This window comes from Diceros bicornis, chromosome 16, assembly GCF_020826845.1.
Source record: "Diceros bicornis minor isolate mBicDic1 chromosome 16, mDicBic1.mat.cur, whole genome shotgun sequence".
NCBI classification, from domain to species: Eukaryota; Metazoa; Chordata; class Mammalia; order Perissodactyla; family Rhinocerotidae; genus Diceros; species Diceros bicornis.
Window position 1 is genome coordinate 52,877,894 of NC_080755.1, and position 16,010 is coordinate 52,893,903.

Genomic DNA, 16,010 nt, shown 5'->3' on the forward strand with positions numbered 1-16,010 from the left:
AGGGTTTCATAAATAAATAAGTTATAGGATATCAAATTAGTACGACATTCTGATGTATTAGAGGAAGAAAGAGTGGTAGGACAATGTATTTGCATGTGATTGATTACTCTGAAACTTGACAAAGCTCTTCACAAAATCTTGGGCCGGCCCCCATGGCTTAGCGGTTAAGTGTGCACGCTCCGCTGCTGGCGGCCCGGGTTTGGATCCCAGGCGCGTACCGACTCACTGCTTCTCCGGCCATGCTGAGGCCACGTCCCACATACAGCAACTAGGAGGATATGCAGCTATGACATACAACTATCTACTGGGGCTTTGGGGGCAAAATAAATAAATAATTGAGAAAAAAAAAAATCTTTACCCTTGGGGACCACCTTGGTGACGTAGTGGTTAGGTGTGTGCGCTCCGCTTCTGGCAGCCCAGGGTTCGCAGTCCTGGATCCCAGCACGGACCTACGCACTGCTCATCAAGCCACATTGTGGCAGGCATCCCACATAAAATAGAAGAAGATGGGCACAGATGTTAGCCCAGGGCCAATCTTCCTCAGCAAGAAAGAGGAGGATGGGCAACAGGTGTGCTCAGGGCTAATCTTTCTCACCGAAAAAAAATATATATCTCTGCCTATAGAAGGCTTGTGGTGCTATGCCTTTTTGTACTTTAATAATAAAATTGTGTTAGATTGAACTCAAGAGAGTGTTTCATACACAGCAAACCAAAGAGCAGCTGTTTGGATTCTGAAAATTTCTAGAAGCATTTTCAATATTATAAATTAGCTGCAAATAGCTAGAAGACAAGCAGATTAAATTGCTTGCTTTTCCACCAGAGGTTACACTAAATATATATATAGGTTGGAATAATAAAGAAAGGAAGAACAAAGTTAATGCTATCAATTAGTTTACTTACACATAATAGGTACAACTTAGGAACTAAGACTTTCTTAATCTAGACATGTTCTATGACTTCATGCAAATATTTAAACATATTTTACAAGCTTGCAAGTTAACACAAACTTTAAAGTTGAGTTTACACTTGTGAGAGATTTAAAAAAAAAGATTGTATGTGTATCATCTTGACGTCTAAGACAGTGAAACCTGTTTACCTAGAATATCAGGAAATTTATAGGAATAATATTGGACAGTGGAACATGTAAAGTAGGCTTAGGAGTGATGTTTTCTCACTTGGAACATACACTTTGACATTACAACAAAATTGTGATTATGTTGGGTTTTCAAGATATTAGCAATAAGGAATAAAATGAATCTCAAAAATGCAGGATAAAATTGCCTCATAGATTTTTTTTATCTTTTAGGATTTTGAACTGTGGGATGATGTAGGATTAAACATTCCAAAACCTCCAGACTTACTGCAACTCTACCGAGATTTTGGAAATCATCAAGTGACTGGGAAAGATCTTGTGGATGTAGCCAGTGGAGTAGAAGAAGATGAATTAGAGGCTCTTACACCAATTTTAGGCAACCTTCCTCCAACCCTTGAAACTCCTCAGACTGTACAGGTGAGAGATATGAACTAACTAGTCAAGTCCACAAAAAGTATTTAAATTATGTAAAAGCATACTGTGAGATTTTGAGTTTCTGTTTTTCTCCCATTTTGATTTTAGAACTCCTTGCTAGTACAGAAATTAGAAGATAAAATTAGTTTATTAAATAGTGAGAAATGGTCCTTGATGGAGCAAATCGGAAGACTTGAAAGGTTAGTATTTAATCATCATTTCTAAAAAACCTCTTAAAGTTTTTAAAGAAATTGGCAGATTATATAAATATATGAAATAACATTTAATTTATGACTTAATTTTTCATATTCTAATACTTCTGAAAGAAAGTCTTATAATTACTTAAATTTTTAATATGTCCTTTTTCCCCAAAAAAAGTTATTAAGTCAATGTAGTAATCATACAATCAATTATGTCTTGGAACCAAGGAATAAGGTACTTTTTACTTCCCCCGAGTTGTGTCAATATTTATAAAATAACTCCTTCACATATAGTGTTGTATATATTTCCCATTCCTTATTTCATTTAATTCTTATAATCTGTGAGTTAGATGGAATTATCCCCATTTTGCAAATGAAGAAAAGAAAGTTAAGTGCTAATCCAAATCAGAGGTTATAAGGCCATTTTTATGCTTCGTTGGTAAGTGTTTGTCACTATGCTTTTAGGTATATGAAGCTTTGGAGTATATGGTCCAGAAAAGATTAATCAGTTGCCAAGCGTTTTCTATTAATATGTTACCCTCTTAAAGCATTAAACCCATTATGAGGTTTAAGCTATTGCCAAAGTTTTAAAAAATACAGTTGTTCTCTGATAACTTCTCTTTCTTTCTATAGTGAAATGAACTTCCTCAAAAATGAACACTTTGCCATCCCAGCAGTTTGTGACTCTGTTCAACCTTCTTTGGATCAGTTTCCCCACAAAGACTCTGAAGACAGTGGACAGAATCCAGTTATAAGTAGTTCAGACAAGGGAAAAAACAAGAATATCCATCTTTCAAAATCAGATGAAGTTGATTCCACTATTCCTAAAGAGAATTTCCCAAATTCTTTCCCCAGGAGAGAAAGAGAAGAAATGCCATCTTCTTCTCCATCAAGTAAAAACACAGTCCATTTTGATAAACCCAACAGGTTAGTATGCATCCTGTATTTTGAAATGCATTTTTTAGCTATTCAGTACATTGTCACACTGGAAGAGCTTCAGTTCTTATTTTCAGATCAGATGTATGAATTTTTACGTTTGGCTTGAACTTAGCACAAGTAAAGTACATGTCACAAAAAAACATATCACAAAGTAATTACTAAGTTAAATTACATTAAACAGGAATAAACCATAAATGGAGTAGGTTCTATCTTAGCCAGGTACTTAAACACATAAATAATATGTATGTTCTTTGTTGCTGTAAACACTTTTACCCAGTGCTTTTTACCTTTTCTCTATTCTTCCATCATTATCAGCCTCAGAAGAAGGTTTTGATACTGCGTAGTTGCCTATGCTAAAGAGAGGAATAGTTTTTGCTCCTAGTCCTTTTTTCTGGTCTGCTTCCATTACTAATATTGATTCATTAATATTTTTTCACTTTATTTAATTTTTATTGGGTCACAGTGATAGGACTCAGATGACAGAAGCATGCTCCCTGCCCTTCATTATCAGGTTTTCTAGTGGAAGAGACAAAATATAATTTAAAAATTTTTAGGTTATAATGTGAAAAAATAGTTTTAGGAAAGGAATATTTACTGAGCTCTTTTTATATGTCAGGCACAATTCTAAATGCTTTATGTATACTGACTTACTTAATCCTCACCAATATCCTGTGGTGCATTCTGAGCCACAAAGTCATGCTTCCTCCTCCTATTAAACAGAAGGATGTTATATCCAGTGTTGGGATGTAATAGGAAAGCACGACTAATTTGTTTTAGACTTATAGGTACTTATTATTAGTGAAAAGTATTTGATTTTTTTTTCCCACTCATGAGCTTTCCACTCATGAGCCACAACTTTTTGTGTGCCTACTAGGTATATTTTTTTTCTTTAGGTATTATGGAGGTTACAGAGTTGATATAGACATGGCCCAGTCCTCAAGATGTATTTATTCTAACGTGCATAAGATATAGTCGTAAAAATCTTATGATACTGAAGAATAACAGCATTTGTAGTACTTTAGTGTTTAGGGGTACTTCCATATATCTCCTTTGATACTCCAAAGCCACTCTCTGAAGAAAGATGATTGTTAAATTTGTTCAAGTGATTTTTTTAGCTCTTAACTATGTGCCAGGCAGTGTTAACAGGGAATATAATAGTAAGAAAAACATATGGTAATCCCTCAGTCACAAACCTTACAGTATGAGAGAGACTGATGATCACACGATTATAATAAAGTATGAAAGTAGTAATACATGACAAGTTCAGCTTGCTTTGGGAACACACAATCAGGGCGCCTAACCTAGTCATCAAAGCAGGAACGGTTTCAGGGAAGAAGTGTTATTAACCTGAGACCTGATAACCCAGTCAGAGTTAACCAGGCAAAGAGGTAAGAGTGTTCCCACTAAGCCACTAAGACAGAACCGCATGTACAAGGAGAACATCATACATTTAGTAAGGTTTAAGCAAAGAATGCAAGTGAGAAGAATGACAGGAGATGAAGTTGGAGAATTAAGTAAAGACTAAGTCATATAAGCCATGTTAACTCATTTTAGACAGTTAGGACATGATGGTATCTAAGTTTTAGAAAGAGTCCTCTAGGTTAACGTAACTAGAGAGTAGCAAGACTGGAGAAAAGGAGACTAATATTCGGAGACTAATAGACTATTTGCAAGAATCCAAGTAAGAAATGATTGAGGCCTGTCCTGTATTGGAAAGAAGTGGATAGATTTGCAAGATAGTTACAAGGTAAACAATTGATTAGATTTAGAGTTAAAAGAAAGGGAAGAATAAAGGCTGATTTGTGGTTTCTGGGTTGGGCAATTGGATGGATTATGACCCCCTCCACTGAAAGAATATGGGAGGAGGAACATAAATGAGCAAACAGGCTCAAGCTTTAGAACACTACTCTAACTCTATAATCATAGAAATTACTGAGTACCCCTTTGTGGTGTATACTAAATAACCTCTATTGTGTAACTTTTGGTGTTAGCCCTTTTCTTTGTAGATTGAGCACATAAAGTACAACTCATAATTTTATGAATACTGCTACATAGAGACCAGTATTGTTTTAGAAATATAAATGTTTTAGCCTCCTTTATTAAACATAAATAGTCTAATATTTTCAATTACAAAAAAATACTTTCTTTAAAATATACCATGAATGTTGCATGAGCTCCTTCATTTATCTTTAATTTTTACTTCTTTTATGTAGGTTTCTAACATTCAAGTTTATCTTTATCATTATATAGATCTGAAAAACTTTAATTCCTCTCAGCAACATACCAGGTCAACCTTTGTATCCACCGTTTACTTTTATGGGACCATAGAGAATTGGGGAGAAAAAAGTCCTTTCAGAGTTTGCAGATACTTTCTGTAGTCATTGACCTGCTATACCACTTCAGTTTTGATCACTAACCTTTATGGGCCATTCATTCGCATAACATCAAGCTATTTAAGATCAGCAATTATTGCTGATTTTTTTCTCTTGTATAATTCTCCAGTGAAGTGTCCTTCAAGTCATTGGTGGCTGAGAAATCCAGCTAACATTTGTGGGGTAAGATTAATGCAAGAATGGGAGTTATGACATGTAATTTACTTTCTCCTTAAATGACCAGGGTAACTGTTTGGTGTCGTCCTCTTTTCATCCAATATTTTCTTCTAGGAAATTGTCTCCTGCTTTCCACCAAGCACTACTCTCTTTTTGTCGAATGTCAGCAGATAGTCGTTTAGGATCAGAGGTAAACTATACCAGATGTTCTTGCAACTTTCTTAAAACATTTGGTTTTTCTTCTTTGATTCTCATCTAAAAACAGCTGTGTTAGGACTATTTCAAATATAGACTATTTCGAATATAAACCTATTATTTAAAATAATGCTCTAAGAAATAGTTCCTAAAATTTTAAGCTTTTGAGGAAGGTAATTGATTATTTCTGTTCTTTGGATTAAAGCTTTGTTGAGTGTTAAAGTGGCCATTTGCGGTCGATTTTTAATTTATGTCTACTGACATATAGTTATATGTTTCTCTGATATAATTCAGAAAACCAATTTAAGTGTACATATTGTTTATATTTCAGTTATTTTAGATTACTCCATTATTTTTATTCATTAGGAGTGGTCATCTTTGGTTGCTGAGTTTGTTAGCTCTCAGATTAGTTTTCTTCAAGTGCTTTGTAATTGTTGCAGGCTCATGTTGAGAGGGTATTTTATTGTTATTTTTTCTCCTATCTTTACATTCACTCCTCTCTTTCTGAGTGTTTTGTGGTTGTTTCCACTTGACCTGTCGTGGGCTTCTGTCCCAAAATGTCTTGAGAATATGAAAGCTAGAGGATGGTTTGGATGCAATTCTGGCAGTCCTTATTATAAGACTGGGTCAGCATCCTTGGGGCTCCCCTTGCATGCATCTTCATTATATAAACTTTTGCCTTAGGCAAAGATTGTAACTTTGTGGGCATCTTTTCAAGAACAAAAGAAAAACCATTGAAGCTGCCCCAGTCCTCTGTTATCCCTAGTTGTTCCCAGAACTGAAGCCTAGTAGGCCTCTTTGACTTCACCCTTGCTTCCTACTGGTGTTTTAAATCCTTTTCTGGCCTATAGAAATGTTTATCCTTTTTGGGAATGCAGTTGTTGTTGTTGTTGTTGTTGTTGTTGTTGTTATCATCATTATAAGTTATAATTTTGGATGTGTGTTTGGAGCAGAGGTGGCAGGGTCTAAAGCATGAACTTTATAAGTACCATCATGCACAGAAGTTCTCCTCTGTCATCATTTATTAATTCTTTGGTTTTCTAGGTGTCTCGGATTGCAGACAGTGAGAAAAGTGTTATGTTAATGCTCGGACGCTGCCTGCCACACATTGTTCCTAATGTGCTATTAGCAAAGAGAGAGGTGAGACACATAAAAAGTATTTTCATCACACTAATCTCATCATGTTGTCCATTTTTTGTCATTTTGAAGTTTAGTGTTATATTTTTATTTTGTTAAAGTCTATTACTTGCAATCATATTCTTACTTTTGTGCATGCATCTCTGCTCCTAGAGAATGGTTTTACACCTCTGTCAGGTGAGTTCAGTAAAACTGCATGGTATTCATGTTTTTCCAATTTTGCTTAAAGCATCATTAGCTTCTGCAACACTAACTATTACTGTAGGTCCATTTATGTGCCATGAACACTGTCTGTTTTTTACATTACCAGTTAACTAGTTTATTTTATCTCTGCTCTTGATATGATATGCTTGGTATGTCTGCAGAAATAGATACTCTTTGTATTGAAAATTAACAGGAACTAATAATATAACTTTTCTTAAATGTACTTAGAGTCATCTGTTATAAATGTTAGTGTCATTATATTTGGCAATAATTACACTTGTCTTATGATGATAGGATAATTATAATATTGATTACAGTAACTCTTGAAAGTACTTTTTTGTTTTTCTTGTAGCTAACCTTATTGACAGATGCTTTAACTATACAAAGTACAATAGCAAATATTTTAGTACACATAGCCCATGTTATGAGCCATAAATACTGTAGAAAGTTATCTTTAGAGTTTTATTTAGCCAATAAAAGATTAATGAAAAGTTATCTGTAATGTCATTTAAATGACAATAGATGATTTATTTGCAAACAAGTTTATTTGAATTATTCATTTTATGAAATCAATTTCCAGTTCACAAAATTTTTTACAAAAAATGGGTTAAGAATATTTTAGAATGTATCATATAAGTTTCTTCTATTATCTTCTTAATATTTACTACTGGTTTCAATCATAATTCGTGGGACCTACAGTATGATAGGTACACAGTGCATTGGCAAAACCCATATAAAGCTTATCTTTAATTATCCATTTAGCTCAAGAAATTTGTACTGATCCTCAAGAACTTATATGTAGAGCTTTAAAAATTTTTATTCCTGGAGGTATTTTTAATTAAAAAAAGATAAAAATGACTGTTTTCTTACTGATGGGTTTTGTTTTACCCAACATTTAAAAATACTTGTGAGATATTAATAAGTCTGGAAATTTTCTAGATCTTGAAGGATCAGTGTCCAATTTCAGATTGTTTTGCAGTTCTGCCTGGCAGAATGATGTTTGAGCTTCTTTTCCTTTTTCAGCTTGTGACATAATCCATGCAATGCATTAATGTTTGCATCCCTTTTACTATGTTTCCTTAATATAATCTTTAAAATGTCACAGAAACCTAATTGTTATGAGATGCAGTTTAAGCTTTTTTATTTTAATTTTCCCTTTTATTTATCATAAAAGACTACCACTAAAATCTGATTTTACTGCATGAAGTATTTATAACTTTGCATCATCAGTAATCAGATACGTTATATATAAGTATATATATCTAGGCGTATATATATGTATATATATATGCAAACACACACACACATACACATATATTTCATTTGTGGTATAATGTTTACTTTTCTGGCTGATTTTAAGTTTTTATATTTAAAAAATATTTATATACTTCTAATTTCATGAAGAACCGATTATTTATCTTTGTTCAATTGTGTATTCTATTTTATCAGAAAATTTACCATTTATAATATACCAAAGTTGTATTCCCTCAAAATTAAATTGGTGAATAATGAAGTGTACTTCGTTTGGTTTGAAACCAATCCCAGGGCATAAAAGGACAAAACTTTTATTTCATTTCATCTTTTGATATTGGATTACTTTTATTTAATATTTCACCTTAGTTCCTTAAATCTGTATTTTTTAAAAGGTCTTGTGATTGAAAGATTAATATTTTGATTTTTTTCTTATTTCTCAAGTTGTATATTTTCTCTTATCAGTATAAGCCTTTTTATTGGTATGTAAATACAATTAAAATGTCCTTCAGTAAACTGATTGATCATAGTAATATCCTAGTTAATTAAATAAATAAAACATTAGAAACAGGGTTAAGGTTTTGATTAAGTAGTATGTTCACATGGTTCAGTATCTTTTAAATACAGCCATGTGTCGCTTAACAATGGGGGTACATTCTGAGAAATGCATCGTTAGGTGATTTTGTCATTGTGTAAACATCATAAAGTGCACTTACACAAACCTAGGTGGTATAGCCTCCTACACACCTAGGCTATATGGTACTAATCTTATGGGACCACTGTCATATATGCGGTTTGTCATTGACTAAAACTTCTTTATGTGGCTCATGACTGTATAAAAAGATGTACAACAAAAAAACCTTCTTCCCCTGTCCTTGAGTCACCATCCCACATGGAATAAATTTTATTAGTGTCTAGTGTATTCTCTCAAATCCTTTGCCCCTTTTTTAATTGAATTGTTTATCTTTGTATTTGAGTTGTAAGACTTCTTACAATTCTGGATATTAAACCCTTATCTCACATATATGACTTGCAAATATTTTCTCCCATCCTGTAGATTGTCTTTTCACATTCTTTTTTTTTTTTTTTGAGGAAGATCAGCCTTGAGCTACCATCTGTGCTAATCCTCCTCGTTTTTGCTGAGGAAGACCCGCTCTGAGCTAACATCTATTGCCAATCCTCCTCCTTTTTTTTTTCCCCAAAGCCCCAGTAGATAGTTGTATGTCATAGTTGCACATTCTTCTAGTTGCTGTATGTGGGACGCGGCCTCAGCATGGCCGGAGAAGTGGTGCCACGGTGCGCGTACGGGATCCAAACCTGGGCCGCCAGTAGCCAAGCATGCACACTCAACCGCTAAGCCACGGGGCCGGCCCTCACATTCTTGATAATAACCTTTATGGACAAATCTTTTTCATTTTTATGAAGTCTGATTTATCTATTTTTTCTTTTGTTGCTTGTATCTTTGGTGTCAAATCTAAGAATCCATTGCCAAATCTAAGGTCAGGAAAATTTACCCTTATGTTTTCTTCTAATGCTTTTTTAGCATTAGCTCTTACATTTAGGTCGTTATTCCATTTTGAGTTATTTTTTGTATATGGAGTGAGGCAGGTGTCCAGTTTTATTCTTTCATTTGGTTATCCAGTTGTTCCAGCACCATTTGTTGAAGAGAAATTGTTTCACTGTTGAATGGTCATGGCACCTTAGACGAAAATCAGTTAGCTGTAGATGTTTGGTCATTGGAATTTTGATAGGGATTGCACTGAATCTGTAGATCACTTTGAAGAGTATTGCCTTTCTAACAAAATTAAGTCATCCAATTCATGAACATGGGATGCTTTCCATTTATTTATGTCTTTAATTGCTTTCAGCAATGTTTTGTAGTTTCAGTGTACAAGTCTTTCACGTCCTTGTTTAAATTTATTCCTAGATATTTTATTCTTTTGAATGCTATTGTAAATGCAATTGTTTCCTCAATTTCCTTTTCAGGATGTTCATTGCTGGTGTATAGAAACAGTACTGATATTTGTGTGTTGATCTTGTACCTTGCAACTTTGTCGAATTTGTTTATTAGCTCTAGTAGCTTTTTGTGGATTCTGTGAGGTTTTTCTCTATATAGACTCATGTTATCTGCAAATAGAGATAGTTTTACTTCTTCCTTTCCAATTTGAATGGATTTTATTTCTTCCTCTTGCTTAAATTGCTCTGGCTAGGACTTCCAGTACAAGGTTGAATAGCAGTGTTTTGAGAAAGCAGATATCCTTGTCTTGTTCCTGATCTTAGGAGAAAAGCTTTCACTGTTTCACCATTGAGTATGATTCTAGCTGTGAGTTTTTCATAAATGCCCTTTATCATATTAAGGAAGTTTTCTTCTGTTCCTAGTTTGCTGAGTGTTTTTATCATGAAATGGTATTGAATTTTGTCAAATGCTTTTTCTGTGTCAGTTGAGATGATGGTTTTTTTCTCTGTTCTATTGATGTGATATAATACACTGATTGATTTTTTAATATGTTGAACTACCCTTGCATTCCTGGGATAAATCTCACTTAGCCACGGTGTATACTCCTTTCAATATGTTGTTGGATTTGGCATTAGTATTTTATTGTGCATTCTTTGAGTCTAAATTCATAAGGGATTTGGTTATAGTTTTCTTTTGCCGTACTGTATTTGTCTGATTTTGATATCAGGCTAATGCTGGCCTCATAGAATGTTAGGAATTGTTCCTCCTCTTCTGTGTTTTTGGAAGAGTTTGAGTAGGATTGGTTATTAATTCTTCTTTAAATGTATTTTAGAATTCACCAATAAAGCCATCTGCTCCTGGAACTTTTCTTTGTTGGGAAGTTTTTTATTACTGATTCAATCTCTTTGCTTGTTATAGGTCTGTTGAAATTTTCTATTTCTTCTTGAGTCAGTTTTGGTAATTTATATGATTCTAGGAATTAGTTCATTTTGTCTAATTGGTTGGTGAACTGTTATTTATGGTATTTACTTATAATCCTTTTAATTTTTGTAAGATTGGTACAAATGTGCCCTCTTTCATTTCTGATTCTAGTTATTTGCATCTTCTCTCTTTTTTTTAGTCAACCTAGCTAAAGCTTTGTCAATTTTGTTGATCTTTTCAAAAAACCAACTTTTGATTTTGTTGATTCTCTCTGTTGTTTTTCTTGTCTATATTTCATTTATCTATGCTTTAATCTTTATTATTTCCTTTCTTCTGCTAGCCTTGGGTTTAGTTTGCTTTTTATCTAATTCCTTAAAGTTGTTGACTTTGGATCTTGCTTCTTTTTTAATGTAGGCATTTACAGCTATAAGTTGTCCTTTGAGTACTGCTTTTGCTGCCTCTCATAAATTTTGGTATGTTGTGTTTTTCATTTTCATTCATCTCTAAGCATTTTCTAATATCTTTAGTGATTTCTTCTTTGACCCACTGGTTGTTTAAGAGTGTGTTGTTTAATATCTACATATTTTTCATATTTTGAATTTTTCAGTTTCCCTTCTGTTATTGATTTTTAAGCTATTCCGTTATGATTGGAGAAGATACTTTGTATGATTTTGATCTTTTTTAAATTTATTGGGAATTGTCTGTGTGCTAACATGTGGTCAGTCCTTGAGAATGTTCCATGTGCACTTGAGAAAAATATATATTCTGCTGTTGTCAGGTGGAGTGTTCTGTATATGTCTGTTAGGTCTAATTGTTTTTGTGTTCAAGTCTTCTATTTCCTTACTGATCTTCTTTCTAGATGTTCTCTTCATTATTGAAACTGGGATATTGAAGTCTCCAACTATGATTATAGAACTGTATTATATTCTTTCAGAGATATTTTGTGCATGTATAAGCAAACTCAAATATATGATCTTTTTTCCATGACTTACACAAATGATACCATACTCTATGCACTATTCTCCACTTTGCTTTTTTTCCACATATTTTGTATACTATATCAGTATATAAAGAACTTTAATATTATACTTTGTATCTTTCTACGTTGGTATATAAAGAACTTTCTCATTCTTAAGGCTGCATAATATCTAATCTTTTAATAGTCTTTTAAACATGTTTTAAATTAGTGTTCAGACTTTACTGCCTACATTCTCAGTAAAAAAAAGACATTTTACATCATGTGCTGGTGTATAATTACATATGTAGTTAAAATAAAAGTTGTATAAATCAAGTCTTGCCTGTACTAATTACAAAACGTTAAAATAGAAGACAAATCAGTACCAAGCATGATTTTATAAATATTTTAAAGCAATAAAGAATACACCTAAATAAACAATAAAAAAGAAAAAAATGCTCTTCATGACCCGTTCAATTGATTTTATGACCCACTGTTTTAAAGGGAGTGACACAGAGATTAATTAACACTGTCTAATAAATTAAACTTTTTATTTTTTATGAAAAGTGAAAAGCACAGTGAATATAGATATTAGTGTTATTTGTTTTTGGTGTGTGTTTTTTTTTTTTTTTTTTGGTGTTTTTTTTTTTTGTGAGGAAGATCAGCCCTGAGCTAACATCTGATTCCAGTCCTCCACTTTTTGCTGAGGAGGATTGGCCCTGAGCTAACATCCGTGCCCATCTTCCTCTGCTTTATATGGGATGCCGCCACAGCATGGCTTGACAAGCATTGCATCAGTGCGCACCTGGGATCCGAACCAGCGAACCCTGGGCTGCCGCAGCAGAGCGTGCACACTTAACCACTTGCGCCACCCAGCCGGCCCCTTGTTTTTGTTTTTTAGAAGAGAAGTGACAACTTCACTCAACCTTCAGGTCACAATTATAACATTCTATAAATTCAACATACTGTATTTCAAATATAGGATGCCATTGATTGTAACTACTATGTACCTTTAAGAAGGAAGAATAATTCCAATTAAATTATGACATACATATCCATTGTAAGGTGCACTTCAATTTCAGAGATAATAAAAAGTGAAAGAAATTTTCTCCTGTGTTCTGTGAAGTAATGATAATCTCTTTTTACCAACTTGTATTTAAAAAGACTTCCTTGCCTATTCATTTTGCGAGAAAAAAATAAAATGAACTGATTTTCTATATATGGCGTATGTAGTAGTTCGTTTTAATGAGGTGGTTGAGGAACTTGAATCTTCCAAACTAAATTACAAAATAAATATATTTGTTATTTGATATATGTATATAGTAAATAGGCTAAAGAAATTGATTTTTCGTGATCTCTGCTTTAAATGCATTTGAAGGGGAAATTCTGTAATCTAAAAATAAGATTTTATAAAGAATTACTTCTAAAAGTGTTTTTAAATAATACATCTAAATTTAACTTTCATTTTCATTCTATGCCAAGGAAATATATGCCATCAGCTTAGCTAAGATGGAAAAGCAAACAAGAAGCCTAGGCCTGGAATGGGGGTGGGGTGACTGGAAATGGGAAATTAATCCAAACTTTCTTTTGAGGTTGTTGAAAATGACTCAAAATTAGATTGGTGATGGTTGCATGACTCTGAATATACTAAAAATCACTGAATGTACACTTGAAATGGATGAATTTTATGATATATAAAATATGCCTCATTAAAGCTGTAGGAAAAAAAGGCAAAGGAGAGAACCAATTCCCTGAAAGTTTTTAAAACTAGTTAGTACCTCTGAAGACCTGCTCATTCATCTGAGGAACCAACCTTTGCTCTTTTACATTGCCATTTGTGTTTGCTTCTTGGTAAATTTTTTAACTTATGATAATAGTAGCCCCAGATAATTAAACTTGTGTGAGAGTTATTCAGCCATGTAGTAGATAAGTATGGTAAAGTAAATAAGGTTGGTCCATCTTCATTACCTATTTAATGTGTGTGTGTGTGTGTGTGTGTGTGTGTGTGTGTGTGTGTGTGTGTGTTTTAATTTGGGGAGTAAATCACATGCCTTTTAGCAGTATCAGAGTTTAAAAATCACTTAAGTATTTCAGTTAGATTTCCTAAAGGTTGAGCCCCAGAAATTATAGATATTAATAATTCTAAAAATAGATATTTTAGCAGCCCTTGAAGTATAGACCTTTTCCAGAGGTGAGTAATCTTGTTTTTTCCTTATGTGAGTCTTTGTAATGTTCTTTCTTTATTTTTTTTCTTTACATGTTACTCTCAACATCCTGACAAGTTTGAACTGAAAATCTAAATCAGAAGGTGTACACTTGTCAGTGCTTGAATTTAAGTTGTAATTCATTACTGCTTAATTCCTAGGCAAAAGACTAGATGGAAAATTTTAAAATAACAACTATCTAAAATTTTTAAATGAACCTTGAGTTATAGGAAATAATTTTAGTGAAACAATGAGGGCAAGCAGTGAACTATAATTTGTTGGACTAATGTGCTACCTTTCTAGAACTGTAGAATTTTGCTTCTTGACCTGAAATAATCAAACATTTCCTCCTTGGCATCTGATCTAAATATAACGCTTCCTTTTCTGTTTTAGATTTCTTTCAGGTCTTGGAGCCATTATCCTATCAACATTTCCATGCTTTTTTTAATGTCAAAATTTGCCTGGTCTCATTTTCTACTTCGTTTCTCCTCGTCCTTAGCATCTAATCACTCACATTGTTTTAGATTCTTTTTAGGTGCTTTTTTTTTTTTTTCCTCTGTTTTTCTAGCCTGAACACACACTAATCTTTATAAGATTAAGAAAGTTAGGTAAAAATATTCATAAAATCACATGTTAAAATCTCTAAAGACACTTACTATCTCTAAAGTGATTTGTTATTATCATTAGAAGTTATTTTGTTTTACTTGTAAAACTGAAAGAAGAATTAAAATGCTGGAAGCTTTTCCTATTTAATTCTGTACAGAATTCCATGTGTAACCTAACATTTGAGAGGTGGGAGATCCTTCATATAGAGAACTAAAAAATTGCAAAAATCCAAGTAGTTAACACAAAAGTTATTTACCTGAGTAAAGTGCAGATTACTAAGCCTTTTAGATTAATAAATTCTAAAGGCCTTAGAAATATCTTCTCTAGCATGGTAGTAAAATATTGGAATACCTTCTCTAATAGGATTACTATACTGATTTCCTCTCTAATAATCAGTAGGAGATCAGTATTATATTTCACTTCAGTATACATTTATTGAGTACTATCAGGTACCAAAGCATGTTTTAAAATATTTAAGATTCCTGTTGCCTTGAAATATGGCCACAGTAACTTTTTTATTTGGGGGGGAATTACCTTTTGGATATGTTACCAAACCATAGGTATTTTCTTACTGTGGTTATTATTTTATTATTAACATGCAACATTAAATCTAATATGCTTAAGAATTTTTTCTTGTGAAAAATTCGTATGCTTTAGATATGATGTCTAACATTGCTCTATTGTTCTCAATATATTTCTTTTATAGTTAATCGTTCAAAGACATTTTTAAAGCCACTATCACCTTGTCTTCCAAAGGAAATTTAGCTACCACTTTTTTTGGTGAGGAAGACTGGCCCTGGGCTAACATCCATTGCCAACCCTCCTCTTTTTGCTTGAGGAAGCCTGGCCCTGAGCTACCATCCGTGCCAGTCCTTCTCTATTTTGTATGTGGGACACTGCCACAGCATGGCTTAACGAGCAGTATTTAAGTCCGCGCCCGGGATCTGAACCCTGGGCCGCGGAAGCAGAGCATGTGAACTTTACCACTACGCCGCTGGGCTGACCTCCTAGCTACCACTTTTTAAATGTTTCATTCAGAATTATAAGGAAAGTTTTTAAAATACTAGACTTCTGGGGCCGGCCCGGTGACGCAAGCGGTTAAGTGCGCCCGCTCTGCTGCAGCAGCCCAGGGTTTACTGGTTTGGATCCTGGGTGCGCACTGACACACCACTTCTCAAGCCATGCTGTGGCAGTGTCCCATATAAAGTGGAGGAAGATGGGCATGGATGTCAGCCTAGGGCCAGTCTTCCTCAGCAAAAAGAGGAAGATTGGCAGATGTTAGCTCAGGGCCGATCTTCCTCAAAAAAAATACTAGACTTCTTCAATTGAAGAGATGATACCAAAGGGAAAGTATTGATTCAAATCTATAAATTTATGAATAGTGT

At 33.7% G+C, this 16,010-nt stretch overlaps 1 protein-coding gene across 5 annotated transcripts in view; it reads left to right on the forward strand.

Annotated features, from left to right (window-relative positions):
* RELCH (RAB11 binding and LisH domain, coiled-coil and HEAT repeat containing) overlaps positions 1-16,010 on the forward strand; it is a 115,572-nt gene that overhangs the window by 39,368 nt on the left and 60,194 nt on the right. For all 5 annotated transcript variants that reach the window (XR_009222465.1, XM_058557259.1, XM_058557260.1 and 2 more), the window contains exons 6-10: positions 1,307-1,510; positions 1,616-1,707; positions 2,341-2,634; positions 5,310-5,385; positions 6,435-6,530. Coding sequence is in view for 4 of the 5 variants with exons in the window: in XM_058557259.1 (XP_058413242.1) it covers positions 1,307-1,510; positions 1,616-1,707; positions 2,341-2,634; positions 5,310-5,385; positions 6,435-6,530 (762 nt within the window). In the remaining variant the exon portion in view is untranslated. The remainder of the gene's footprint in view (positions 1-1,306; positions 1,511-1,615; positions 1,708-2,340; positions 2,635-5,309; positions 5,386-6,434; positions 6,531-16,010) is intronic.